The sequence below is a fragment of the Ciconia boyciana genome, chromosome 23 (assembly GCF_034638445.1).
Source record: "Ciconia boyciana chromosome 23, ASM3463844v1, whole genome shotgun sequence".
Lineage (NCBI taxonomy): Eukaryota > Metazoa > Chordata > Aves > Ciconiiformes > Ciconiidae > Ciconia > Ciconia boyciana.
The window spans coordinates 4,118,968-4,145,215 of NC_132956.1; the positions used below are offsets into that span (position 1 = coordinate 4,118,968).

The 26,248-nt window shown below is 61.0% G+C and overlaps 1 protein-coding gene across 6 annotated transcripts in view; it reads right to left on the reverse strand.

Annotated features, from left to right (window-relative positions):
• The window catches only part of FOXP4 (forkhead box P4), a 66,624-nt gene that overhangs the window by 7,986 nt on the left and 32,390 nt on the right, over positions 1-26,248 (reverse strand). For 4 of the 6 annotated variants that reach the window (XM_072844803.1, XM_072844805.1, XM_072844806.1 and 1 more), the window contains exons 3-13: positions 26,138-26,227; positions 17,585-17,707; positions 15,492-15,578; positions 9,353-9,500; positions 8,601-8,805; positions 8,211-8,315; positions 5,775-5,862; positions 3,618-3,701; positions 2,887-3,088; positions 2,708-2,784; positions 2,395-2,496 (exon numbers count right to left, since the gene is read on the reverse strand). In XM_072844803.1, coding sequence (XP_072700904.1) covers positions 2,395-2,496; positions 2,708-2,784; positions 2,887-3,088; positions 3,618-3,701; positions 5,775-5,862; positions 8,211-8,315; positions 8,601-8,805; positions 9,353-9,500; positions 15,492-15,578; positions 17,585-17,707; positions 26,138-26,227 — 1,311 coding nt within the window. The remainder of the gene's footprint in view (positions 1-2,394; positions 2,497-2,707; positions 2,785-2,886; positions 3,089-3,617; positions 3,702-5,774; positions 5,863-8,210; positions 8,316-8,600; positions 8,806-9,352; positions 9,501-15,491; positions 15,579-17,584; positions 17,708-26,137; positions 26,228-26,248) is intronic. The other 2 variants (XM_072844808.1, XM_072844809.1) reach the window with 2 other exon arrangements.

Sequence of the window (26,248 nt, forward strand, 5' to 3'; positions counted from 1 at the left end):
GCAGCACCTACGTCCCCCCTCTCCCCTCTGTGACAGCCCCCCGCTTCCAGGCACCGGCGGGTACGTGTTTGCAAAGGCAAAAGCGGAGATAAAATAAATCCTGGCACCGGGCAGGATGCGATTCAGCATCACCGGAGCCTGGGATGCCCCGACCCTGGTGCTGGGTGTCAGGCAGGGTGCTGCCCTGGGACACGGAGGAGGTGCCAGGCGAGACCCCCGACATGGGAATCCTCCTGCCCGGTGCCGGGGCGGGGGTCCCTGCCTCATCCTAACGTGGCTTTTGTATTTCGACAGAGTATTTGTTCAGTGCCAGACTTGGCTGCTCTGTTTGCTTCTCATCTTTGCCTTTAGTAATGATGTTTGCTTTACGCCCCCGGCCACACTCCCTGTGCCGTGCCGGGGGTCTCCCCGTGGGCCCCTACGCCGCACCGCAGCTCTGCCCTGCCTTGGGGACGGGGTACCCACCTTGGTCCCCGGCACCCCTACCCCATCCCTGGGGGCAGCTGAGGCAGGAGACCCAAGGGAGAAGCTGCAGCAGAAACGGTGGTTTTCTGAAGAGCGGAAATACATTATTTTTTCCTGCATATCCCCCTCCTTCAAAAGAAGCCTGGCCTTGGGCACAGAAAGTTGTGAAGGGAATCATCCCCCCCCACCCCCCCGGCTCTTTTTAATTCCCTGCCATCCCTTTTGGTGGTTGAACAGGAAAAAATAAAGAGCAGCAAAAAGGGAACCAGAAGAGCTGGGGGATGCCCCTGAGACATCTGCCCTTGGGTAATGTGGGGTGCGGGGGAGCTGCAAAGAAAAAAAGCCCAAAACATTCATTCCTTTTAGCTAGTGAAAGGGAAGGAAAAAGGCGTTTTTACCTGCCATTATCCCATTCCACAGATGGGGAAACTGAGGTGCTGCCCCAGATGGACCCTGCTCTGCCTCACGGCGAGACACCGTCCTGGAAGCAGCGATGGCCGCACCGGGCTCTTTGCCCCAATGCTCCCCATCACTTCCCACGCTCTCCCCAAAGCTGGGGGTGTCCCCAAACCCGGGGGTGTCCCCATGGGCCTGGCTGGGGCAGCAGCGGCGGCCAGCGATGCTCCAGCGACGCTCCCCGCGCCGTGCGGTGCCGGCTTGCAGTGCTGCACGCGTGCCGTGAGGGGGACTCCAGACTGACACAGGGCCATGGCCGGCACCAAAAATGGCCCAGGCCCCTCTGACTGCTCCTGCCCTGCTCCTTCCCGCCACACTCCTCCTCACTTGGCACGTGGGGATGCTCGGGACGGTCCGTGCCGAAGCCAGGGCCACCCGCAGCACTCTGGTGCCAAAACGCCCGTTATTCACCCAAAGTTTGCTGCAGAGAAGCAAACCCCTGCTGCGGTCAGCTCCGATCTGCAGCAGCAACGCACGGGGGCCCCGGGCTCCAGAACAACCGATTCCTCCCTTAACCCTTTCAAAATGCACCATCTCGCTCGCACCTCACTTATTCTGATTTTTTTTAAGTGTTAGTCTCCCTCTGCCACTTTGCTGCTTGTTACCCTGAGCAGGACAAAGCTGTGTCTTAATAAATACATGCAGCAGGAAACAATAAATAAATCCTTCTCGGCTGGGGCAATAACCGCTCCTTCTCACAACCACTCCTTTCCTCTCACACGTGTTTTCTCGCTTCTCTCAGATTTGGTGATTTCTAAATAACTGCGGCAGGAGCAGCCCCAGTACCCGGGTGCTGTCCCAAGACACTGCCCCAAAATTCACATGCATCAGCCCACGCCAGTGATAAAATGGTTCCTCGGTGCCAAAAACTTTCCCCAATGCCGGCCTGTAGAGCACCACGTACCGGGTGGGGGGAGCCGATGGGCACGGGCACCTGCTCGGGGTCTCGCAGCGGAGTCACGGGTGCTCCCGCTCGCTGACGGTCCCCCCGCCACCGCCGCCCTCCCTCCATCCCCACAGACCAGCACCTGCATCCCCAGCCGCTGCCGAGACCCAGCCGCTGCCTCTCGCAGCCCGGCTGCGGCATCTCCGGCTCGCAGCGTGCCACCCGCCCCCGGGTTATCATGAACCTTATTTGCTATTTCGAGTGTCTTGCTCTTTTCTCTGCCCTCTTCCCGGCTCTGCTCCAGCCCCAGCTCCGCAGAAAGCCCCAGGTTTCTACAGCGTGGCCCTTTGCTGTACCCTACTGCATGGGTGACGTGTCCCCAGAGACGCATTTTGGGGGGAAAAATGTGGGATTTATCCACAAAATCATTTCCTGCACCATCTCAGAGCTGTGCAATGAACTGGTCCTTTACCACAAGTGCCCACATAAGCTGGAGCATCTCCTGCAGCAGGCAGCCCTGGGTGGGATGGGGCAAGCCCCGGGTGGGATGGGGCGAGCCCTGTGGCGCCGAGCAGGGCTACTCTCACCTTCCAGGTGGCCGTGTTCCTCCGGAAGTAGGCAAACATCCGCGTGAACCAGTTATAGATTTCGTTCAACGTTAGCTGCCTGTCGGGGGTCTCCAGGATGGCCTGGGAAACCAGAGAGGGGACAAGAGCATCACTCACGATGCCCTGGCGGGGTTCAACGCCTGTCCCGTGGCGAGGCACGAGGGGCAGAAATGGGGGTTCAGCAGGCGCAGGGGCTCCCCCAGGACTGAGAAAGCGGGGGAGAGCATGGCTTTGCCCAAGGTGCCCCGCGGGCAGGTCTAGGGGTGCAGAGCTGGAGGGAGGAGCCACTCACCTGCCGGATGAGCGAGGCGTACGTGAAGGGCGGCCGGACGTCCGCGTTTTTGTAAAACTCGTGATTCTGTGCAAGTTCTGGAGGGGGGACAAGAAATGGGGGGGCGGGGGGTGAAGGGACCCACTTTGGGACCCAGGGACCGCACGACGGAGGGTGCTGAGCCCCATCCCGGAGCTCACCTGAAGATATTGGGGTGCAGAACTTCTCCGAGTTTCTCCTGCGGATGGGCCCCACGTTGTGTAAAGTGGAAGAGCTGATGACGGAGGGGCCCTGCCGCAGGGGGGTGATGGGCGCCGTGGCGGAGGTGGGGGGATGAGGTAAGCCGTCGGGGAACGTGTCGGAAGTGCTCTTGGAGAGGGTGGCACTGGAGACCAGGTTCAGCTGCGCGGACAGGCGGGAGAGAGGGTGGGCGGTTGGGCACCGACGTGGGGAAGGCAGGGGCCGGGAGAGCCCCCGGCACACCGGCAGCTCGGCAGGGCCCGAGCCGGCTCATGCCACAAAGCAGGGAGCGAAGGGCTTGCAGGGGGGAGACTTGCTGGGCTCGGCAGGGATGGGATGCAACCACGGGATGGGATGCAACTGCAGGACGGGATACAGCCGTGGGATGGGATGCACCCACAGGACGGGATGCAACCACTACATGTCGGAGCCGGTGGAGCAGCACAACTTGCTGACACAGGCTGCGTTTCGCTCCTGCCCGATGCCTTGCATCGGCACAAGGGAACAGGCTACGCGCACCAGAGCAGAGTCAGGGCATGCCTGTCCCGGGGAGCCCGTCCAGCCAGGCCACGCAGGGCCACGGTGACCATGCGGAGGGCAGGGAGGGGACGGCAGCCAGCGGCAAGGGGAAAGGGGAGGAGAGGGGGCGGCTGCAGGGATGTACAAGGACGGGAGGGGGATGCATGCTTACAGGTTGGCTGAAAGGCTTTGGCTCTGAAGGTCTCATGTGAAGATGGGCCATCATCGCTTGGAGACGCTCACTCTCCTTTGCCAGCTGCGGGAGGCAAGAAGCAGAAGGGAGACGGTCAGAAGGTGCCGGCAGTCACCCACGGAGGTACCCACGGCCTTGGAGGAGCCACCCACCGAGCCCCCAGCCCTGGCTCTGGACAGGCAGCATCCTCCAGCGTCCCCACAGGAGCCGCCTCCTGCCTGATGCCGAGCCCTCCCAAGAGCCCCAGCGGGACCGTGGCTCTGCAGGTGGCTATGGCACCAACCGTGGGGGACACGGGGGCCGCCGCTGCTCCAGCTCTGCATGTGCAGCCAGATGAAAAATCTATGGTGAAACGGAGTCATTTCTCACGCCTTCAGGCTGCCATTCACCAGCACGGCCACGACCCGGCCACCCACCGCAGCCCTCGCTTCTCCTTCCCAGGCGCTCTGGTCCCCACGTCCCAGTGCCAGCCATCCCCGTCCCCTTCGCCCTCCTCTAGCCTCTGCTGCCTCCCGCTCACCAGCAGCTCCCTGTCCATCTACCCATCCCTCTGTCCGTCCATCCATCCACCCGGACGCGCAACATCACTTTAATTGCACGCTCCTGCCTGTTTACTCCCTGGAGTGCGGAGAAGGGTGAAATATTCACTGTGGCACCAGGAGAGATTTTGAGCCCCGCGGAGGCGATGGGATCTGACACCCGCTCTCTTCCCGTCACCTTCCCTTTCCACCACGACCCCTCAAGCTCGGGGCTCGGCCGTGTCCCCGCATGCTGCCGGCTTCCCCCCCCCAGCCAAGCCCCCTCCCCGGGCAGGTGCCGGAGCTGGGAGCCGGGCGAGGAAGGAGTTAAAGGCAGGAGCCAGAGCGGAGTTTGCTGCAAGTTTGGAGCAGCTCGGATGCTTTCGTGCTGTCGTGGTGCTCATTAGAGCTGACAGGTCTCCCCTCGTGATGCAGACGCTCTCCGCTGGCACAGCGGGAGCTCCGCGCTGAAAACTTTATAATTGGTAGCTCCAGTGGCAGGTTCTCCTCTCTGCACACACAGCTTTCTGCTCACCCTTCAGCTTCCCCCCCCCGCCTTTTTTTTTTCCCCCTTCCTTTCTCTCCCCTCTTTAAGCCCCAGTAATTGCTTTCAACCTCTCACTTTAGCGAGGGCTGGGGAGCAGGATGCGATCGCACGGCTTCACCCGGGCGGCTTTGCAGCCTCCCCGCCCAGGGAAGGTTTTGCTGCGCCCCCCCCACGCCGCAGCCCCTGTTTTTGTAACTCCGGGCAGAGGCTGCCAAGGCTGCCGTGCCTCATGGCCCGCTGCCCTCCAGGGCTGGCAGCCCCCGCGATGATACCCATCACCGTGCGCTGCGATGGGCGCAAACTGCTTCGAGCTCCTGCCAGCCCCTGGCCAAACAGCCGGGCACCCAGGCACTGTCATACCATCGGGGTCTCAGTCAGTGACCCTCTGACAGAGACCCCCTGCCCCGTCCCACCTTCCCCCTCGATGGCTTTCAAGTCCCAAGATGAAAACCCTCTGTTTCCTTCCATTATTTCCCCCCTCCCTTCTCTATTAACTGAATTACGCAGGGCACGTCAGGGAGTTGGAGACACTGGGAAAGGCACTATTTAAAGAAGGGGCTTTCCAAAAATAGCACCCTGAAATTGGGCTCCAAAGACCACGCTCAGCCACTGAAATAAGCGGCCTGATTTCCAAAGAGCCCAACAGCTCTCGCTGCGGTGGCGCGGCTGGGCACGAGGGCTGGGGCACAGCCCATGCCCCACAGCACGTGCCTTCCAGGTCTGTGGCATCTCCTCGTACCCACGGAGATGCTTTGGGCAGGAGGGACAGCTTCTCCCTTCCTCCAGCCCCATCATAATCATGCAGGGATGCTGGTATTGGAGGGCGAACCAGGTGGAGGGTCCTCCAGGCCTTGAGCCCCATCAGGACCGCTGCGTGGCCAGGGGCAGCACCCCTATTTGGGAGGGATGCTTAAAATGAGCCCCCGTGACACTGGGGTAGCTAGTTATCTTGCTAGCGGTCCCCAACCTCGCTACTCCCCTCCTGAAGAGAGCAGCCGAGACACGGCACGCAGAGCTGGAAAGGAGACGGCTTTTTAAACGCGCAACCTTCGAGGCTGGAGCGGCACCCACCTGTATTTCCAGCTGCTGTACCACTTGCATCTGGACTCGACACTGGGCCGTGCTTCGGTCATCAAGTGCATGTTCTGTATTGAGGTGTCTGGGGAGAACAACACAGGGATTTACTGCTGGACGTGCCCGAAACGTGGCCCCTCCACCAGGGCCACACATGGGATCAGCCCCAACTTGCAAACCGCCTGTACCGCAGCAATGCCCGGGGACGCCCGTGAGGCGTGAGGAGCAGAAGGGAAACTGAGGCACGAAGGCGGCCAAGCAAACCAGGCTGTGTCTCCTCCCCAAACCCACGCTGGAGGGTGGCCACAGACAACCAGCCCTGCCCGTGGCAGCCCCGCGGCAGTTCCACGGTGTTTAGGAGCAGCCACTGGTTGATGGAAAGTCCCTGAGAAGGCTGCTGGCAGGAGGTGCCCAGGAGGACCTGAGGAGCAGGTTTCCAGAACAAAGGTGGCATTATGGAGGTTTACTTACACCCTCTAAGGAAACCCCCGAAGGCAGAAGGTGACATTTCCAGGGTGCTCCTCATCCTACCACTTTCGTGCCTTATGTTTATAAGGCACTTTATGTTTATAAAGCACAAGGACCTTCGGTCCTCGCTGCCCTCCCTCCTTCTTGGGGAAGGGCTCCCCAAGAGCCCTTCGCCTCTTGGGGAAGGACAGGTGAGAGGGGGGACGCTGGGCAGCAGGGGCCACCCCGGGAACACCCCGAAAGGTAGCATCCGACGCTGTGAAACACACAGGTGTCCCAGGGCCGTAGGCCAATGCTCCCCAGGACCAAGACTGAGATATTTCTGCTGAGACATCTCAAGAGAAGGTGCCTCAGGAGTATCTACGCTCGGTCCGGATGTGGAAGATGGCGTGAGTCTCACCCAGCTGTTTGCAAGAGACTTCCAGCCCCAACTTGCAAAAACAAGTTAGGTAACTGGGACCAGCTGCCAAGCCCGTATGTGAGCAAACCCCACCGGTGTCTCAGCCCCACTCCGCAGGGCCACAGCTGGACCGAGCCGCCTGCTCCTCTCCCTGCATGGCAGACCGAGGGTGCGGCTGTTTCTCCAGGAAAAAAGCTATCGAGAGTCTTAGGCTGGAGCAGGAACAGAGACGTCTCCCACTGACCCTCACAGGCTTTTATACACCACTGCTCAAAGGACGCGCTGCCCCTTTCCACCCCAACGCTGAGGCTTTCTGAGCTACTCCATGGAGGTGATGCTCAGAGGAGGCTTGAAGCCGGTGCCCAGACTCAAAGCAAGGTCCACGCTGCAGCTGGGCTAAGCCTTTGGGAGCTGGAAGTTTTCCATCTGCCTGCCCCACATCCCGACACGTGCTCACGTTGGCAGAGAGGGGACAGAAACACTTCACCAGTGCTGTCGGGGAGGTGCCCCTCGGGCAGCTTGCTCCTGCAAGCACTAGGTGTGCTTGGGGGGCAGGCAGGCGGGACACAGGGCGCAGGGACCCTCCAGCCCGGCCGGCACAGCAAGGCTGTCCCAGCATCACGACCCAGCCCAGGCCACCCACTGCCAACCCCAGCTCCAGCTTCCAAACCGGAGCTTGCTCATCTGCCCCGTGCCATGTAAACATGCCCGGAGAGGCGGGAGGAGATGCCTTCTCTAGGTTCACCTTGTGAGTCAGAGGAAGGAGGACACAGGAGCCTGACTCATTCCCTCACTCAATCGCCACTGGGCAATGCTCCCCGGGCCTCCCCAGGCTGCCTTCACCCTCCTCATCCTCCTGTGCAAGGCCTCTGCCCAGCTCCCTCCCTGGGAACGAGGAGGCCAGCGCAGTCCGAGGGATGCTCCCACCGGAGCCGGCCCCGAGTGCATGGCAGTGGACGGGATCAGTTTGTAAAAACCCAAAATCTCGCCGATGGAGAGCGAAGCGTGCGCTGGTGCGTCTCGGCCGCCGTGCCGAGCAGACAGCCGGAGAGGCGGGGGCGGGGGGAACGAGCAAGCAAGCCCGTCAGTTCCTTCTGATGTCTTTGCTAAAAATCCCGGCTACAAAGAGATCTAATTGCAAATGAACTAATTAAGTAAACCTCTGACGAAGCGTGAAAACAATTTGTTTGACCCTGACGCTAGCAGAGGGCTCTTCGACAGCGGAGTTAATCAGTCAGCGCCGGAGCCCACAAGCGGTGTCAGCGGGCTGCCGCGCCGCCATCTGCTTCCTCCCCTCCTCTCGCCCCCTAGGAGGGGAGCTGCAAACTTCCCTCGCCTGCTGCCCCGCTCCTGCCCGCCGCACTGGCTCTCTTCTCCTCCAGCAGCAACCTCTGGTGTTTTCTCCTTTTGCATGGGACCCCCCCCCGGCTCTGGGCAGACAGACTTTGGGGTGTCCGGACCCATTTCCATGGCGTTCCCCTCCACCAGCCCCATGCTGTCCCGACCCGAGACTGCGGGCTCTCCCCTCCTCTGGGAAAACCTCCCCCAAAAAGGGGAGCGCTTACTTGACAAACTGTCCCAAGTCCTCACAGAGGGTTTCGCAGCCAGGCCACTTGCACTCTCCGTGGCCGTAGAGCGGGTGGGAGCTGGGGGTCTCTTCGTGGGAAGAGCTGCAGAAGATGGAAAGGGACTGTCAGATAGGGCAGCCGTGATTCTCCAGTGTTCCCGCGCATGGGGCCAGCCCTCGGGGACCCACGGGAGACGCCGCAGCCATAGCTCCCTGCCCTCCATGGGCACATGGGCGCAGCAAAACAGTGATAGGACTTGTTTACGGGGTGGGCAGAAACCTCCCAGCCCTCCCAACCCTGTTGCCAGCCCCACGGGTGACAGATCCTGGCCCCTTCCACCTCTCCAGGGGTAAAAACACAAAGTGCCAGGGCCCAACCCAGCTCTACCTGTCCCTTCTCGGCGTGTGCATGGTGCTCTGTCCATTGGGCAGAGGGTGATGGGAAATGGGAGGCGAGACCTTGGCGGCCGAAAACGAGGTAGAGTTGGAGGTGTTGGTGGTGAGGTCGAGACCTTCTTGCTTAATGCTGTCCTCGACGGGCTGGGCAGCCGTGACCTCCTTCCAGAGCTGCTGGAGGTCCGAGGGACACACAGCTACGGCACGGGGAGAAAGCGCCCGCCGTCAGCGGGGAGAAGGAGCGGCACCCGCTGGCACCCACGCACCAGGCTGGCTTGGGACCCCAGGGGGTCCCTCCCTACCCTGCCGGCGCAGCTTGGCTCCCCAAAGCTCAGGCAGCCCAGCACGGGCTGTGCACCGGGAAATCAGCACCCGAAGCTGGGCAGAGCCCTCTGTGCTGGCAGCCGGGGAGGAGAGGCTGCACGGCCCCGTCGGGAAGCCCAACACAAGCCGCCCACAGCACCCAGGGAGCCCCGCAGAGCTGTCCCCGGAGGGGAGGAGACCCCGGCTCCCCGCACCCTGGCACCCCCCTTGCAAGAGGAAGCTGGGGGCCCAATCCTGCACACAACCCAGCTCAAACTCTCCCAGGCTACTCCAGCCATCAGTGCCATCAGACCCCAAACTTTAGACGGGCGTGTTAGGAAAAGCGATGCCACCAGCCCGCTCCCCAGCCTTCCCTTGCCGCAGGGAGAAGCTGTGGCCGCGGGGGCCCCCCCCAACACCCCCCCAGGCAGGGGTCCTTACCTTGGGGCAGGGTTTGCAGGGGCACGGTGCCCTGCCCCGGCGGGAGGCTCACCAGCCCCTGGCGCTGCAGGTTTAACAGGTGCTGCTGCTGGAGCTGCTGCATCTGCAGGAGCTGCTGCTGGAAGGCCAGCTGCTTGTTCCCTAACGGCTGCCGGGAGACAAAAGGGAGAAATCAAAGCGCGTTATTTCCAGCCTCGCAGCAGAAGCCTTGCAGGGGAGGCAGGGGCCTGGCAGTGGCAGCGAGGGATGCCCGCTGCGGCGGTACCGCGGCCGTGCCTGCCTCCATCCTGCTGCCCAGCCCGCTGTGCCCGCTCAGCTCCTGGCTGAGCCGGACGGAGCCTTTGATCTATCGGAAGAGGAGGGGAAGAAAAGGAAAAGGGAAGGGAAAAATAAAGCACTGAAAAGAGAGGGAGCAAACGGAGCTGGGGGCTTGCTCAGAGCAGAGACCCAGCTCTGCCTGCAAGATGGGCGAACCCACAAACCCGAGCTGTGGGGTCCCACACGGGGAGGCTCAGCCGCAGGCCGAGCTCCTGCGGGCACCGAGCATCACCAAAGGAAAGGGGCTCCCAGCACCCAAAAGGAGTCCTAGGACTCCCCAGATGCGTAACACCATCCTTTAAGCAGGGAAACGGTCCCTATTTGCCAAAAAATGACCATTAGGAGCCCCTTCTTGGTGGGGGGCAGAAAACAACTGTGCACAGGGGAGCAGACGCCCAGCGCTCCTGGCCCCCCGGCACCAGCACCGGTGCCCCCACCCTGAGCATCGCCCAGGTAGGCGACTCTCCCACCCGTCCCCAGGAGCCGGCCGTGCTCTGACTGGCGTAGCCAGCCCTAAACTAGTTAGGCAGGACAGGTCCCTGGGGAGGCACCAAGAAATCCATGAGAATTAACTGAAGGGGAGAGAATTCAATTAGGAATGGGGACAGGCAGCTGCTAATCCGAGCCGGCCACGAGAGGGGAGCTGCCCCGGGCCTGCCCGGCCTCATTAGCGGGGCAGGCGTCTCCGTAACCCCTTGAACCCCTCTGTTTGCGCAGACATTGTTTGCAGGTTGCGAGGAGCCGGGCTGGCAGGCAGCGCGAGCTGGCCGTGCCGTGCCGACTAGCGCCAGGAGCAGCCCGGCCCCTCCATGGCAGCTCCGTTATCCCGAGTAAGAAAAGTGCCGGGGCCCCTCTTGGCACAGCAAGCCCCCGCCTTGGCAGAGCACAGCGGCCAGGCCCTTGCTAAGGCGCTTCCCCCTGATCTCACTGCACTCGTGAGTGGGCGCGCTTTGCGGCCCCATTGCTTGGCCCAAAAAGAAGAATTTTCACGTCCATGTTCTTACTGATGAGCGCAAGGGTTTTACAATAGGAAACGTCCTTTTTTTTATCTTCCGGCTGGGTCTAAGCATCGTGGCCCCCGGTGCACCGGGGATCCCAGAGACCTGGCACAGCTCCACCTCGCTCTCTCGATGATCCCCGAGGCTGCGTCTCGCTCTCTGCTCAACAGGGAACAGCAGACAGACTCTCCGTGGCAAACCCAGTTCACAGCTTAGTTTGGAATCAGCACGTGCTGCCGTACCCGAAGCAGCACCCCGGGCCCCCCGGGATACAGGCAGTCCCCTGCAGATGCTGCTGATGCTCAGCCGTGGCTTTGTGAAACCGAGGGCGAGGACGGGCTCCGGGCACTGCCCTGCAAAATCCCTGTGGTCCGCAATGTAAGGCACGACTGCAAGTCCTGTCTAGGGCACAGAGAGTTTAAATCTGGTTTCTCAGGCTCAGAGGGATGTGCGGACTTCTCCCTGTCCTGTCCACCTCTTGGCCATGGCAGAATTGTCTCCCCAGAGTCAGGTCCGGATCCTCTCTGGCTTTGCCTCAGTCCTGCACCTCTGATGCTTGAAGATAAAGGCACAAATCAAAGCGATTTCTGCTCAGTGACGAGATATCCCTGTGCTCGCCCTCGCTCCTGAGCAAGGTGCTGAGCCAGGAGGGCTTCAGGCCGCGGGACCGGAGGAGACCATGGACTGCAGGACCACGATGAAGGAAAAAAGGCAAGACCAGGCTGTGTGCCCGAGGGCCTTAACAGAGGCAGCGCTGTCCCCCACGGTGTCCCGGTCCCCTGCGAGGGGAAGCTTTGCCACCGTGTGGAATGGACACGCATGTCCTCGCCTTGGTTAGAAAGGGCAGCTGGGCAGGACGGGATGGCCTTCTCCTCCTCTTCCCAGCTCCGCCACCGCCCTCCCCGGGGGCCCCAGGGCAAGCCCGGGCTCCTCGTGAACACAGCCTCATTCATGGCACTTCCAGGCTGCGGAGCAGGAGGAAATTGGGAGTGGATGAAGTCACAGGATCCCCGGCGCACGTCACCTGGGCCTCGTAGCCCGGCTGGGGTCTCCCGACCCGGCCTCCCTGGAGCCACGGCCAGCGGAGTCAGACCCCCCCCAGCCCCCAAGGGACTGGGCAGCCCCGACCCACGTGTGGTTCTGGCAGGGACAATGCTGTCCACGTTGAACCTGCACCTTCACATGCTTCAAATCCACGTGCGCATCCTTCCAGCTTCACCAGACCACGAACATAGGGACCAGCCCCAGGAATATGAGTCCCGGTTCGATGCACGAATGCCCGGGCTAAGCCAAAACAAGGGCCGCTTCTCTCTGGGGAAGCCAATTTCCCAGTCCTTAGAGAGCAGCCACTGCAGGGCAGAGCCAACAAACTGCACGGGCTCAAAACCACTGAGTGCGATGGGTGAAGAGGTGCACCCACATGAGGACCTACCCCATGGCACCCACCAGCCCGGGGGCTCCAAGTCAAGAGTTTGCCCTGGGGAAGGCAGGGCAGCGAGAGCCTGAATTTCAGCCCCAGCCTTATCGAAAACCTCCCTCCCCAGCCATCGCCCCAGAAGCTTTGCTCGGCTCCTCTCCCCTCGGCAAGCCCCAAACACCGGCTGAGTTCCTCCCAGAGGGGGTACCCCTGCGCCCATTGGAGCAGCTGGGTCTGTGTTAGGGCCAGATCCTGCATCTGGCCACCATACCCCCCCATCCTGGCCCTGTCTCCCGTCCCAGTGCGGGGTCTCGGGGTCCAGAGCTTCGCCCGTGCTCAGCGTACATTAGACGCAGATGACTGGGTGCAGCTACCGGGGTAAGAGCCGCCGTCACTTTGATTTATGAGCACATCAGGAGGAGTTTTGGCGTGACACGCAGGACTGACAGGAGCAGTTCATTAAGCTGACACCGAGGTTAGGCAGCAGGCAGCCCCCCCCGCCCCGCGCCACCCCCCTCCCCTGCCCTGCCAGACTCGGAAGAGGGACAGCCCCCGCCATCGGCTTTGGGGGCACACGGAGACCCTCTGGCCTCAGCCCAGGGCATATCAGGGTCTCCGCACCTGGCTGCCACTTGCAGCAGCTGGGCTTGGAGAGGCAAAGTGACAGGGGAAAGAGCATGACGGCAGGCACCGGCTTCGCTGCCGCTTGCCACGAGGGCGAGGGGCTGCCCGCACCCGTCCCAGCCCTGTGCCGCAGCTCCTTGTTCCCCCCCAGAGCTCCTCGCTCCGCCCCGTGCCCGGGATACTGCTGGGGGCTGGGGGTTTGCCCTTACACCCTAATGCAGGAAAAGGCTCCAGGATGGGCTGGGATGTGCTGCAGCTCAGCCCCATCCCAGCGGGATGCATGGATGCATGGATCAGCCACCTTGCTCATCCCCCTCCCCACCGTGGCACAGCTCCTCGCAGACCGTGGACAAAAAGAACACCCCCGCATCTTCTGGGACAGGATGCTGCCGACAGGCACTTCCGACATGTTTCCATCCTCCGCGCTCCCTCTTTTCCTGCTCTCCCCTTCCCCGCGCCTGCCAGGGGATCTCCAGCCGCTCCGCTCCTCCTGGGGAGATCTGAGCCGTTCCTCCATGAGAGGCTGCTGCCTGCTCCCGGCACCTTCCCCGGCGCGGCGGCGGTGGCGGCACAAAGCTGTTCCCACCTGCTGATCCCCCTCCGCGCTCGCAGATGAGCTGCTGACTTACAATTACACCGAGGCGAGTCCTTGAAATCAAGCAGAGGGAAAGCAGAAGGCGCTCGGTTTACAAACCTTGCAGCGGGGCTGTAATTAAATACCACTGTGGATTTCCATGAAGGAGCCAACGCCGGCCAAGAGCGGCTCTGCGGCGGCATCCCAGACACGCCAGCTATTCCCCGCACCATCGGGGGAAGCAACGGCATCGCCGTTCCCGGCAGGAACAGGCTGCTGCCGAACGCGGGCTTTATTAATAGCAGCTGCCCAAATTGACAGGGTGAAGCCGACCCCACAAAGCCCAGCCAGAGGTTTTGGGGAGGGGAAACACTGTGACATCCACTCGCAGGGACCCCCTCGCTGCTTTTCCCAGCCATGGGGTGGTGATGCTGCTGGGAGCTGGACACACACCCCTTCAAGCAGCATCTAATGCCCCTTCCCCCCCACCGGCCACTCAGACTTTCTTAGCAGATAAATTTCTCATCTCCTCTGTACCATTTAATTAAAAGTTAACATGCGCTTTTTAAACCAGGAGCCTGCTAAGCAAGCCCTTTGTTAGAGCTTAATTATATCCCCGTTCGTTGCTGCAATATAACATCGCCACAGCCAAGAGGAAAGTCCTTGAGGAAGCTCAGATTTATGCCTCCCCCGTTCCTGGAGCACGAGCAGCTACTCCAGCTCCTGGAGATGGCTCCGATAAAGCCTGATCCCGCACACGCTGCGTAAATATGCCAACATCCCACAATGAAAGCCCGGGTCAAAGTCTATTGAAGGCTCGAGTGGGTGCCGGCCTGACCCCGAGCCACTCGAGCCGCCCTGTTCCCCCAGTGCCGGCATGTGTTTTGCCACTAAGCGCCCACTGCAGCCACCCCAACGCGCACTCTGGGCTTAAACGCTTTCTTCCTCAAAAGAAAGCTGAATTTTTAAGCGCTGAGAATTGATGAGCATAAATCAGGCCGTTGGATTTCAGGAGGGGTGATTGCAACGAACAGCCCCAGCACCCCACTCCCCTGCTTGCTACTGATGCCGGGCTGGGGACAGGGACTGAGCGGCTCAGCTCCACTTCCCTCTGCACCAGGAGCCTCAGGAAGGATGCCCGGTAGAGAGGGCAGTGGTGCCAGACACACAGCAGCATGCGCAATGCAAAACCCCCCCAACACGGGACCATGTGCACCAATCTGGGAAGAGAGAGAGGGGCAAGAATATATAGGGAAGAGGAAGGGAGCGGTGCTGCCTGCCCGCTGCCGGTCGGGGTGGACCCCCAGCCTCCGTGCGACTGGCACATCCCCAAAACTGAGCATTGCTGATACAGCCGCAACACCTCGGAGTGCGTTACTATGGGAAAGGACAGTAAAACCTGTTGGGTAAAGGGAGTTATACAAGATTGATGCAATCACACCTGCGTAAACACTTTTCCACCATGCAACCACCTCCCCAGCAAAGGGCCCAGCGCTGCCGACCTGGTCATGGGGGGCTGACAGCACCCCCTGCCTGCGCGTCTCCCGTTGGAAAAGCCCTTTGCTGGCACCGCTGCTATTTCACGCAGCGCTTGGGTTTTGCAGAACTCCCTTTCCTGGCAGAAACCCCCCCGGTTTGGGTTCCCACCTGACCAGCCCCACCTGCTTACTTGCCAGGGTGCTGCTGTGCCAGCTCAAATCAGGACTGGGCTGCCCGACCTGAGCCGTGCCGAGAGCCTGCCCAGGGCAGGGCCAGCGCGTCAGGCAAGGGCTGAGCCAAGCCTCCTCTGCCCCCCCACTGCGAGGAGGATTTGGGGAGCCCTCGCTCTGTCCCGGGGGACAACGACCTGCCCCTCTCTCCGGGGAGGGTCCCAGAGCTCTGCCGGAGCTGCCTGCCCACACCCCTTGACTTCACTGCTCCCCACACCCGCCCCATAGTTTCTAGACGTGCCGACAAGGACGCGGCGCTGAGAACACCACAGCTCGGTGCACGTGCCAGATCGCAGATAGGCAGGAGGAACAGGAACTCCCAGCACCCAGACCAGCCGCCCCAGCACCCCTCAGGAGCAGGATACCCCTGCATCCCGTCCCTGCTGGCTCCCAGCCGGCTGCCCTGGGTGCTGGGATTCACGCACACCTTGTTTTGTGCTGGTCCCCCTTTTATTTGCTGCCAGATCTGATGGCCCAGAACCAATCTGCGTGAGCTCACCTCTTTGGGTTGCTGCTTTCCGGCTTGCTGCTGTGTCAATAGCTGCAGGTGAAGCTGCTCCTGTTGCTTCTTGTAGTATTCCTGCAACTGGGAGGGAAGGAGGCAGGGACGGGAGGGGAGAGAGCAGCCCAGATTAGCAGCAGAAACACCCTGCTCGTGTCTCCCTGCCCGGCACTACCCCATGCCCAGCGCCGGGCTTTGCCACAGCCATACCAGCTCCGGGCACCACGCTCCAGGCTCTTGGCTGCAGGTTAAGAGGAAAAGCACCCGCTGAAGGAGCCACAGCTGCAGAAGAAACCTTGGGCACATGCTCCAAAGGACTCTGGACCCCACAGCAAGGAAAATCCCCAACCACCACCAATGTCAAACCTGCTGGTTTTTTAACACTGACTGGTTGCCCTGGCTTTCTTCCACTAGCCAGTCCGGGAGCCTCCGCCTTGCCGGGCCCCAGGAAGGAGGGTCGCAACCCCCTGGCTCAGTAATTCCTGTGCATGCCAGGGATTTTGCAGCTGCCCTGGGGGGGTTGTTCAATGGGGGGATATGAAACACCAAGAGGTGGGCAACCCCCTTGAGAGAAGGGGTCCGAGGCGCTCTGGCACATAACCCAGTGTTTCAGCTGCGGAGAAACCCCCTTTTCAGCATGGTGGGACCCCAAAACACCATTGGGAAGCGTTGCAAGAGCTGGGGAGCTCCTGGCTGGGAAGGGGCTGGGAGCAGTGACGGACCCTGGTCTGGCTGGTGCAACGCTGTGAGTGCCAGGGGCTGAGACCTGCATCCCCCTTCACGGGCACCACGGGAAAGCGCAGACAACCCGGATCCTCACAGCACCCTGCTCACAACAGAGGGTTTTGCTGGGCCAGTAAAATAGAGAAAAACACCCTAGCCCCGCGATGAGCCACGGAAGAGGGTCCCAGTCTGCAGGAGGCAGCACCGGGACCGGCCGGCGTTGACGCCAGCTCTCGCCCTGGCCCCTAAATAAACTGTCGGTGATGGATTTGCTGCGTGCAGGAGGGGCAGGAGGCACGGGGAGGTCAGCGAGACCCGGCGGCCCCCTCCCACCCGGCCCGTACCCCCACGCAGGGGCGACGGCAGCGGCTCAGGAATGCCCCTTTGGCTGCTGGGAAGCCTTTATCAGCTCAGGGCTGACAGCGCTGACAGCAGCAACTTTGCTTTTTTTGTCGGCGAACAGGTTTGGAAAGCCTGGGTGTTTACCCAAAAGCCAATCAAAGCCAGGTCTCTGCAACATGGTCGAGCACGGCTGCGGGAACATTGGGTCAGGGGTGAGAGGTGTGATGTTTGGTTTTCTTCTGGTGGAGAATGCGAGCTATTCCGGCCTGGGTTGTTTAATTTGCAGTCAAACGTGTTTCTTTATCCGGCTCCAAAGAGGCTTGGAGAAGGACCCACCCAGGGTAGTGTTTACCCTTTGTTCTTTCCCTGGGGCCAACCTTGAATGCTTATCAGCCTGTTTGGAGTAAACAGGTACTGGAGGCAGGAGAAAGGGTGTGGAGGATGCTTGTGGGATCTCTCCTTCTCTCCCTCCAGCCAGCGGGAGGTGTTTACCCAAGCAGACCTGTTTTGTTTCGGAGTTAAGGTTTGTTTTTTTCCATCTCCTCCTTTTTCTTCCCTCCCCGTTCGTTTTACATTTGATGGAACGCTCCGGAAAAGCCGAGCGGGGCCATAAGAAACAAACCCACACTCTCAGGTCTGGAGCTGGACCCTGGCATCTGCCCCAAAGCCCAGGCAGTGGCCATGGGGACTCTGGTTGGGGTCTGTCGAGCCAAGAGCATCCATCCTGACCCCAGCTCGCCCCAAGAGCTGGACAGCCCCAAAGCAGTCCTCGTGCAGGAGCTTTCCGGGCTTTGAGACCCTGACTCAGGGCAGCAGCATCCGGCTTCACCAGCACCGTTAGCACCTGCAGCTCTTTTCATCCCTTGGTGCTGGGAATCCCCAAAGAAATATGAGGGGAATGCAGAAGCCCAAGGAGGGAAGGACCCAACTGCCTGCCCCCAACAAGCTCCAGCATTCACAAGCACTGGTGGGAAATCACTTGGCCGGATCCGGCCGACGCACGGCCAGCCCAGGACCAGCGTTACCTGTTGCAGCATTATCGCCTGCTGCTGCTGCAGGAGGGCCTGGAGCTGGGGCGGTGAGAGGATCTGCTGCATTTGCTGCGGCGTGATCATCTGCGGGGACATCATGGCCACAGACACGGGGACCTGCGGAGAGGAAAGACATGTCACCACTCCCAATTCCAACCCTGGAAACCCCCCCCCCCAAATGCCAAGAGTCTGTGAGCACCTCCCACCCGCCAGGCTCTCCCGGGGCATCCTCCGTGCCCCCCATCCCTGCGTCACCTTCGGTTGAAGCCCTTGCCACCAGTCTGTCCTGGCATGCCAAGGCCACCGCTGGGGACATGGCGATGGCAGGGAGATGCCCTGCGGTGCAGCTGGCACCGGGGCGAAGCTTCCTAAACCATGAGCTCGCCCCACCCTGAGGGCAGGATGCTCTCTGCCCACAGGGTCTTCTTTAAATGCAATTTAGCTGGGGGAATTAGGCATCGAGAGGAGCCAGCAGCTCATGGGCAGCCAGCTCCAAACCACAGCTCCCTCCCCTCCTGCGAGCACAGGAAAGGTGCCGGGCACCACTCCTTCCCTTGGGGTCCCGGAGGATGCAGGGAGGAGGGAAACACCAAGGGAAGTGGGGAAGATACCGATCACCCAAATAACTTTGCAAAGCAGAGCAGGGAGGAAGAGGTTACCAGGTTTTCCATAGACACATCAAAGCTTTACCTCCAGTTGACACCAGTAACTCACGTAATTACCATGCCAAGTGGAGGGAGGACTAAGAAAACCTGCCAACCCCTGCCTTTGGTTATCATAACACTGGTCCACACCCCCGCGGCAAAGCGCTGGAGAAGGTGTTGGTGATGGATCCCAGCCCCGCCGATCCTGCTCAGGTGGAGCAGCGCCGCCTTCCCGATCACGGCCATCAAGAGCTGCCTTGTCCCAGCCCTCCGCTGATCCCACCAGCCCAAAGCCCTTCCCAAGGCTCTGGGCAGGGTTATGGCTCTGCCATAATTTAATAACCCTTCCCGGATGCTCCCTTTTCCTAGGAAAGCAGATGACTGCTGGTCAGGAGCAGGAGAGCCGGCGAGCCACCAGCAGACTCGGGCTCTTTGAGGGGACCGCAGGAGGAGGCAACTCCTCGGTGCGTGGGACATGGCAGAGCCCGAGCCAGGCTTCTGGTGCAAGCCAAGGACCCAAGTTTGATCCAAAGTAGACGACTTGCCATCCCCTCACTCACGGGTCTTGGGATCTCAGAGACTGAGGGACAGAGAAACAAAGCAACCGGCATCAGATCACCAGCAAAGTTGAAATGAGAGCCTGGTACGCACCAGCCCCTCCTGCCCAGGACCCCAAGCGATGCCCAGGCTCCTGGTCTGGACCTGCTGCCCACCCTGGGGGCTGCCTCCCTCCTCCAGCCACCCCAACAGGGCACGGAGTGGGGATGAAACCCCGGGGGTGACCCTGTGCAGTCCCTCCCGTCCACGGCGGGCGCCCGGCCGGGCTGGAGCACGCTGACCTTCAAGGGAGATTGCAAAGGCTTATCTGTTTACTCAGGCATTTTGCTGGAGGGAGGCGTCGCAAGCGGGCCGAGTTTCATTTGTTGCCGGCGATCCCCCCCCGGCTGCCTTCGTGTCAGAGTTATTGATTAATTGCTGCATGTTCACACCCAAGGGCTGCTGCCGGGCCGCCTTCGACTGCACCGGCTGGGCTGGCGGCGGAGGGCTCAGGAGGATGCAAGAGCACCCCAGCAAAGAGCTGCAAAGCCCTGCGAAGGCTCCGGTACCCGCCGACGCCTGACGGAGAGCCAGGAAGACCCCAAGCACTCCCTGCGGCACCAGCACCGGTGAAGAGCTGCCGTTTCGGCAGTCAGGTGCTCGCAGACAGCTGTGCAAAGCCCTCGGCGAACATCTGGGAAGGAGGGAAGCTCGCGAGGACGGCGAGACGAGAGCAAGCGGGGTGCGCGTCCGCTCACTGGGAGCTAAGCATCCTGCTAATTTCCCTTCGCCAATTCATCAGCTGGCAACGTGCTCGGAATGAGAGCCCCTAATTAATTGCTCATCCACATCCCCCATCCGGGCGGCCTCCCCGCCCCCACCGCCGCCGTGCGGCCTCTCGTACACGTTTGCTGGCATTTTCAAATCGGAGGCATCCTAATTACCGGAGAGTTATAACACCTTCCATTTCTCGCCCAGCGGACTGACACCCTGTCAAGAGCAAAGAGAATTGCCAGAGGTTTTGACAACACTAATTGCCCCTATAATCTAAAAACACAAAGGAGAGGCGATTAGTCGAGAGGGCCCCAGCTCTCGATCCGACACGAGGTTTTCACAATGTTACAAGAAAACAAAAGCGACGCTTTTTAGAGTTTGATGGCTGCTAACAAAAGCAGAATTATATTTTCATACAACCTTTGTCTGCATTAAATGGCTTTTTCTTCCGCGCTCAGATGCGGAGCTGACACGGGGAAATGGCGGTGGCTTTGCGAGGGGGTGAGGTGTGAACGGGGCGAACCGGTGCCGGCTCTTGCGAGAGGCGTCCAGGCTTTGCCGTCTCCCCAAGCCCCGACGGATGCCAAAGCCGCACGAAGAACTTCCCCCCAGTGTGAAAAACATCTCCCTCATGGCTAAGGTTTCCAGGGAGGGCAGGAACTTTCTTTAGTAAAAGGGGAAATTCCCATATACAGCAAGTTTTGCTCCCGCTGCGGCCATTCATCAAGCACGCCGGGTGCCGGGGAGGCTGCAGCGCTGCTGCCGGCAGCTGGCTCGACCCCGGCGCAGGGCAGCAAACCACAGTGCCGCAGTTCTCCACCCCGGGCTCCGGTGACAGCCCCAGCTGCCTCTGTCGGGGACGGTGACAGCTGCCGCCCCGGCAAAACGAGATGGGGATGGAAACGTCTGCCCCCAGCCCGGCCGAGAGCCCTGCAGGGGCACCCGCCAGCAGCTGATCTGCTAACGGTGAGGGGGACGGCACGGCGCAGCCCCCCGGGACGCCGAGGAGTGCGGCTCAGCCCCTTCACCTGCAGCCACGGCACTCGCTGACCGTCGGTGTGCACGCCTCCCTGGGGCAGGGGACGAGGCCGGCCTGGCACCCCCGGATAACAGAGGGGCTTTGGGCAACGGTCACCTCAAAAGCTCAGCTCCAGGCAGTCAACAACGCAAGCGAGAGCCAAAGGGCGCCGAGCAGAGCGGCACGGGGGGGTACGAGGGGTTAGCTGCGCCCGGCTAACCGGGCTTTGCTGCCTCCTCTCCATCCCGTCCACCCGGCAGCAAAGTCCTTCCCCCGGCACCAGATCAGCCGGGACCATCCTCGCACGCACGCGGCGGTCGCACCGCACCCAGCAAATCCCTCAGGAAGCAGGTCCCAGCAGCCGGCCCCGCAGCAGCGGCTGGTCCCCGGCCGGCGCATCACGAGCTGGCATCTGCCAGACACCGAGTCAGGAAGGGTTTGACTCACTCCTTGGCTGGCTGCCACTCCACAAAACTGCTTACTAACAGCTCCGGCTGCCTCCCAGAAAGCCCCAGCGCTGCGGCTCCGACCGGCGAGTGGGATCTCGAGGGAGTGATTTTCCAGGCGGTCCCGGTTGTAATCCCCCCGTGCCAGAGGATGGGGCGGACGCGGATCATCAGGCAGCGGGTGGAAAACGAGACGGGTATTACAGGGGAAACTCGGCGCTCAGTGTAAGCGCGGAGCAACTCTGCCAAAGCCAGCTGAGCGAAACAGGATTTGGCTGGGTGTAACGCAGCAGGATGGGGGAGAGATGCTTTTATTTAAATTTTTCTTGATTTTTTTTTTTTATGGGAAGCAGATTGCAACTCCTAGCCACGAGGCAGAGCGGGGAAAGCCATGGCCCGACGGCCGGTCTTGGCTCTCAGCGCTGCGGGGCTGCCATCAGAGGGACGGCCGCCCTCCTGACCCCCGAGACAGCTGGCTTGGCGCAGCGTGGGAGCCGGGACATCCCCCATCAGCCCGGGCTGTGTGAGCAAGCCGGCAGTTTGCTCAGCCTCAAAGCATCCCTGCACCGACCTCCACCTCCCAGCCGTGCCGTCACCCATGCCGGGAGGTTGCCGCAGGAGCCGTGTCCCCAGGGAGCTGGGAGCAGCACGCTGCCACTGCTACGGGAAGGAGCATCTCCAGGTCCACACCTAAAACCACACATCCAAGCTCCCTCACCAGGGCAGGCGCAACCCAGACCTCATCCCCCCGCGATCCCCACTGACCCGGGGGGGTTCTGGGGCTGCCGGGATGGGCAAACCTCTCCCTGCGGCGGGCACACGCCAGCTACCTGGGGTGTTCAGTGCTTCCCGCAGAGCCCAAGGCGCTGCACCTCCTTGTCTCTGATCTAATCTCGGTTTTTAATTCCCAATTAGAATCAACAGCAAACATGTTTGCACTGTTTTTCTTTTTTTTAAACGCCCTTTTCAATTCCAAAACCAACAGAAACAAACCGAGGAGGTCGATGAGGGAGGCTGGGAGCTGGGAACAGAAGGGGGGAAACAACCACCACCAAGAGCAGCTTTGGGTCTGCTGTTTTTAGGGGCAGGGGATGAGCAAATACCCCCAGAGCACCCGCTTCTCGCTGCTGCAGCTGGAGGAGAGCAAACCTTTTGCTTCGAGTCCAGCCAAAGCACGCAGGCACATCCGCACGTTCCCTCCTGCACTCCCTGGGTGAGCTCCGAGATTCGCCTGGCTCAGACCATCTGCAAGAGCTTCAAACGCCCGGGGCCAGGCAGCGATGCCACTCGCATCGGCGTAACCCCAGCCATGGTTTATATACCCTGATGGGTGGCACAGGGCCACCCAAACACTGCTCTACCCCCCCCTCCGCTCACACCACGCTGTGTCTGGACCTTACCAAGATAGGACAGAGACGATGGACCAAAATCTACCCAGGGTCAGGGGAGAAACCAAACCCAGATCTGCAAGGGAGCTCCAGCTCCGTGTGCCAGGCTGGGTTTTGAGGCTGTGGGGTTATTTTATCAATAAAATAGCTTGGAACAGCCTTAGCACCAAAGGAGTAATTGCCCCGGGTGGCGGTGGCAGGAGGAGGGCAGCAGCACGGGGTGAGCAGGCGAGTGGGCACCGGCATAGCTGCGTGGAGGACAACCAGCCTCTGATGTTCAGCTGCACGCAAAGAAAAGGAGGAATCAATCCCCTGCGTGTTCAACCCAACGTGCATCCTCGTTAGCGCAGCAAGCCCCGCCGGGGAGGCCCTAATCGTGCATAATTGGGCTGCGAGTCACTAAAAGTTGAAAGGGAGCTGGCTGGGGGATGCTTGCGGCAGACTCGCTGCCTGCCAGCCCCTTCCTCGGCACGGCCCTGCTGCGGCTCGGGGTGAGCCGCTGCCCCCGAGCATCGCCTGGGCAGGATCCCCGGGGGGCCGCGTCGCCTCCACGGGCACAGGGTGCTGGCACGGCTCGTCACGCCGATGAAATCTGCAGGGATTGAAGTGACTCCTTTACTCCCCCGTTAATCCAAAACGCCGTTGCTGCCGTCATGGCAGTGGGGATGGCGGCGGTGGGGGGGGTTACGGGCTGGCAGCGTCGGGGGCTCCGGGAAGGAGGAGGGGGAGCGGCGGGGGAGAGCAGGGACGGACGGCGGTGCTGCAAGTTCAAATGGAAAAATCTAGCGCCGCGCGAGCCGAGACGGACGGGCTGCTGTATTTTTTCCTGGAGAGGGAACGCAGAAGGGCTGGTATTGATCTGTCTTCATTACCCATTTCACTCAAGTTTCAAATCAACAAAATACACTTTTCCGCTCCGCTGCCCTCCCCACCGCAGCAGACAAAAGAAAAGCAATTTCCCGCAGTTTGCTCCAAACTCCTCTCCCCTTCCCTCAGCGCCCTTCAGCCCCTCTCCCATTTCAGAGGCTTTTTAACCTCAGCAAGTTGCTCCCACCAGAGGCTGGGAGACCCCCGGCTTCAAGGGCTGAGCTGGGGAAGGGACCCCAAAAAGGGCACCCTGTGATTCAGCAGTGCCTCCAAGCCAGAAATACCCCGCACCAAAAACACGGGGTGCTGCCTTCCCAAACACGCTCCAGCACCTCGCACCGTGGGCTTTACCGGATACCGGCAGCGTCTCCCCATGCCAGCAGGATCCCGGGGGGGATCCACTGCTCCCGACCAGCCTCGTGCAGGAGAGGAGCACCCTGCAGACCATCTGCAGCAAAAATCCTCAAATGCAACACTTTGTCAGCATCCGCCAAGTTTCTAATAGTTTTAAAGTTGCAAAGAAATAAAACCATTTTAAGATGTTTCAGGGTGGGTTTTTTTGGCCTTTTTTTTTTTTTTAGATGCAGCTGTAATTCTGAGCGTCAGCTGTGAGGCTCTCCACGCACAGCTACACCTCCAGGCATCTGGGGGGAGAGAGGGTTCATAATCCAAAAAAAAAAAAGCCCCAAGATCCCTATCGAGCTGAGCAGCTCCCTGTTTGTTTTTAAGAGCACGCCGTCTTAAGACGTCATGCTGTCTTAATATTCCCACTGGCTTGGTGCCCCATAAACGTCCCGTCCCCATCAGCAAGGTGGCAGGGAGCTGCTCGCTGCAAATGCAAGTGCACGGTGTCGGCAAGCACAGGGAACTCGCAGCGCTCCTGGGTGCTGGGGCTCCTGCTCTCTCTGCCGAGACTGGGACCTTCCTGCTCACTTCACCCGGGACGCGGGGCTGGGAGCCGGCCGGCGGAGAGCTGAAGGGAGGCCGCTGAAACAGCTTCTCCCCAAAATACCCAGGCGACGTGGAAATCCAGTCCCCGGCTGCGGGGGGGCTGCGGTACGGCTGCATCTCTGCACCGAGGGCACCCCGGGTCCCAAACACCACGATGAACCCCCTGGTCCTGCTGCGCTTCCCCCCGTCCCTCCCCAGCCAGGGGCTGCTGCACTGGGACCCAGCCTTCCTCCTCCTCCTCCTCCAGCCGTCCTGGCCAGTCTCATCCACACCACTCTGCCGTTAGATAAACTTCCTTTCAAAGGCGTCTGCTTAATCCTCTATCTCCCCTCGGTCAGATCCCGCTCCAGCTGCTGGCCGGGCCAGCGGGGCGGGGGGGGAGGAAGAGGCCGGTCGCTGCTGAGTTATGAGCTATTTCTGACTCACGTCTACAACTTTCACAAGTCCTTTTGCAACACAAAAAGGGAGGAGGGGAGAGGAAGGCAGATCCAGTTCACTCCAGCAAAGCCGCTGGCCAGATGGGCAGGGAGAGGAGGCGAGAGAAAGCAGCAGAGAAGGGGGGAACGGGATGTTAAGCAAGCGGCAAGCGAGCGAAGCGCACATGCATCGCAGCCGGGGGAAGCGGCATAGGGAGCAGCAAGGGATGGGCAGCAGCCGAAGTGCAGGCAGGAGAAGCGAGGGCAGGGACGCGCACCCACGGAGGGGAGCGAGGCGCCGGTTACCGGAATCTGACTTCACCCTTGCTGCCTTTGTCCTTCGCAGACATTTTCCATGCAGTGACTGCATTTCCTTCCTGCGAGCACCACTGGAAAAAGCCGCCTGTTTGTGCCGCAGAAGCCCTGACTAATTCCCGCTGCTCGTACCCGGCTGCCGATTCCCAACCTGGTGGGGCAGCCGGGGGGCTCCGGACTCCCCCGGCCCCTGCGAGCCCACCCCGGTACTGGCAGCACCGGGACGGCACTTGCTGCCGGCTGAGGTTCAGCCGTGCCCTGGCTCGCCGAGCCGGGAGAGGAGCCGGCAATCGCCCGTCCCAGCCCCGGCTCTCGCCGCCCACCCGCCACCACGTCGGCTCAGCCTAGCATAGGCAGGACCTCCAGCTCTGAGAGTGCTTGTGCTAATTACTTTCCTTTGTTAATTAAACCCACGTGGCTCTAATAAGGTAACCTGCTGTTCTCCGATAAATTTAATTAGCCTGAAGGGAGAGCCCCTCCGCACAGCTATTTAAATTGTCACTTTCCATCGCTTGGGCTTTGCTTCTTTCTGCCTCCCCCTCTCTCCAGGTTCGCACCCCTCTTCTGCCCCTTTCCTTTGGCAGAGCAGGGGAGCAAAGGGAAGGTCCCCCCTCCCCTACGGGAGCAGGATGCCACCCAAGGGTGCTGCGCCCACCCAGAGCCCCATTTTCCTGCCAGTGCCACAAAACCCCACCCCAGATGGGCCTTCATCCCACCCCAGCAGCTCTCCCGCACCGGAGGACCAGCCCTGGCTCCAGCCCCAAAGGACTGTCCCTTATCCGGCCCCTGCGCCCCGCTCACAGCACCCAGCATCAATCCTGGGGTGCCCCAACCCTGGGAAACTTCACACCTCCCTATCCGAAATGCTGTCCCAAGGTATGGTGGCACACGGTGACCTTCTCTCCCGGACCCTTACCCTGCCTGGAGCCAGCCCTTCCCTCCCATCGCCCTTTCCCACCACATCAGCACACAATGGGGACCACCCCCTCCCCCCCAAAAAAAGAAACACCCAAACAAATTTCTGGAGGTTTCCAGGGGATTTAACCCATTGTGGGCTCCTGGGGTGCTTTGGTCATCCCGAAGACAGAGGCAACGTGTTTGCACGTGCACTCTCCCACAGCACCAGTCTGCGGCTGAGCCCTTCCCGAAGAGGGGGTGACGGGGGGGGACGCACACGTCCTTGGGGCTCACCTGCACCGCCGGCTGCTTGCCCTCATTGCTGCTGGGGGAGCTCAGCCCCGTGGCCTGCTGCAGCAGGAACTGGCGTGCCACCTGGAGAGCCTGCAAAAGAGACACAGCAGG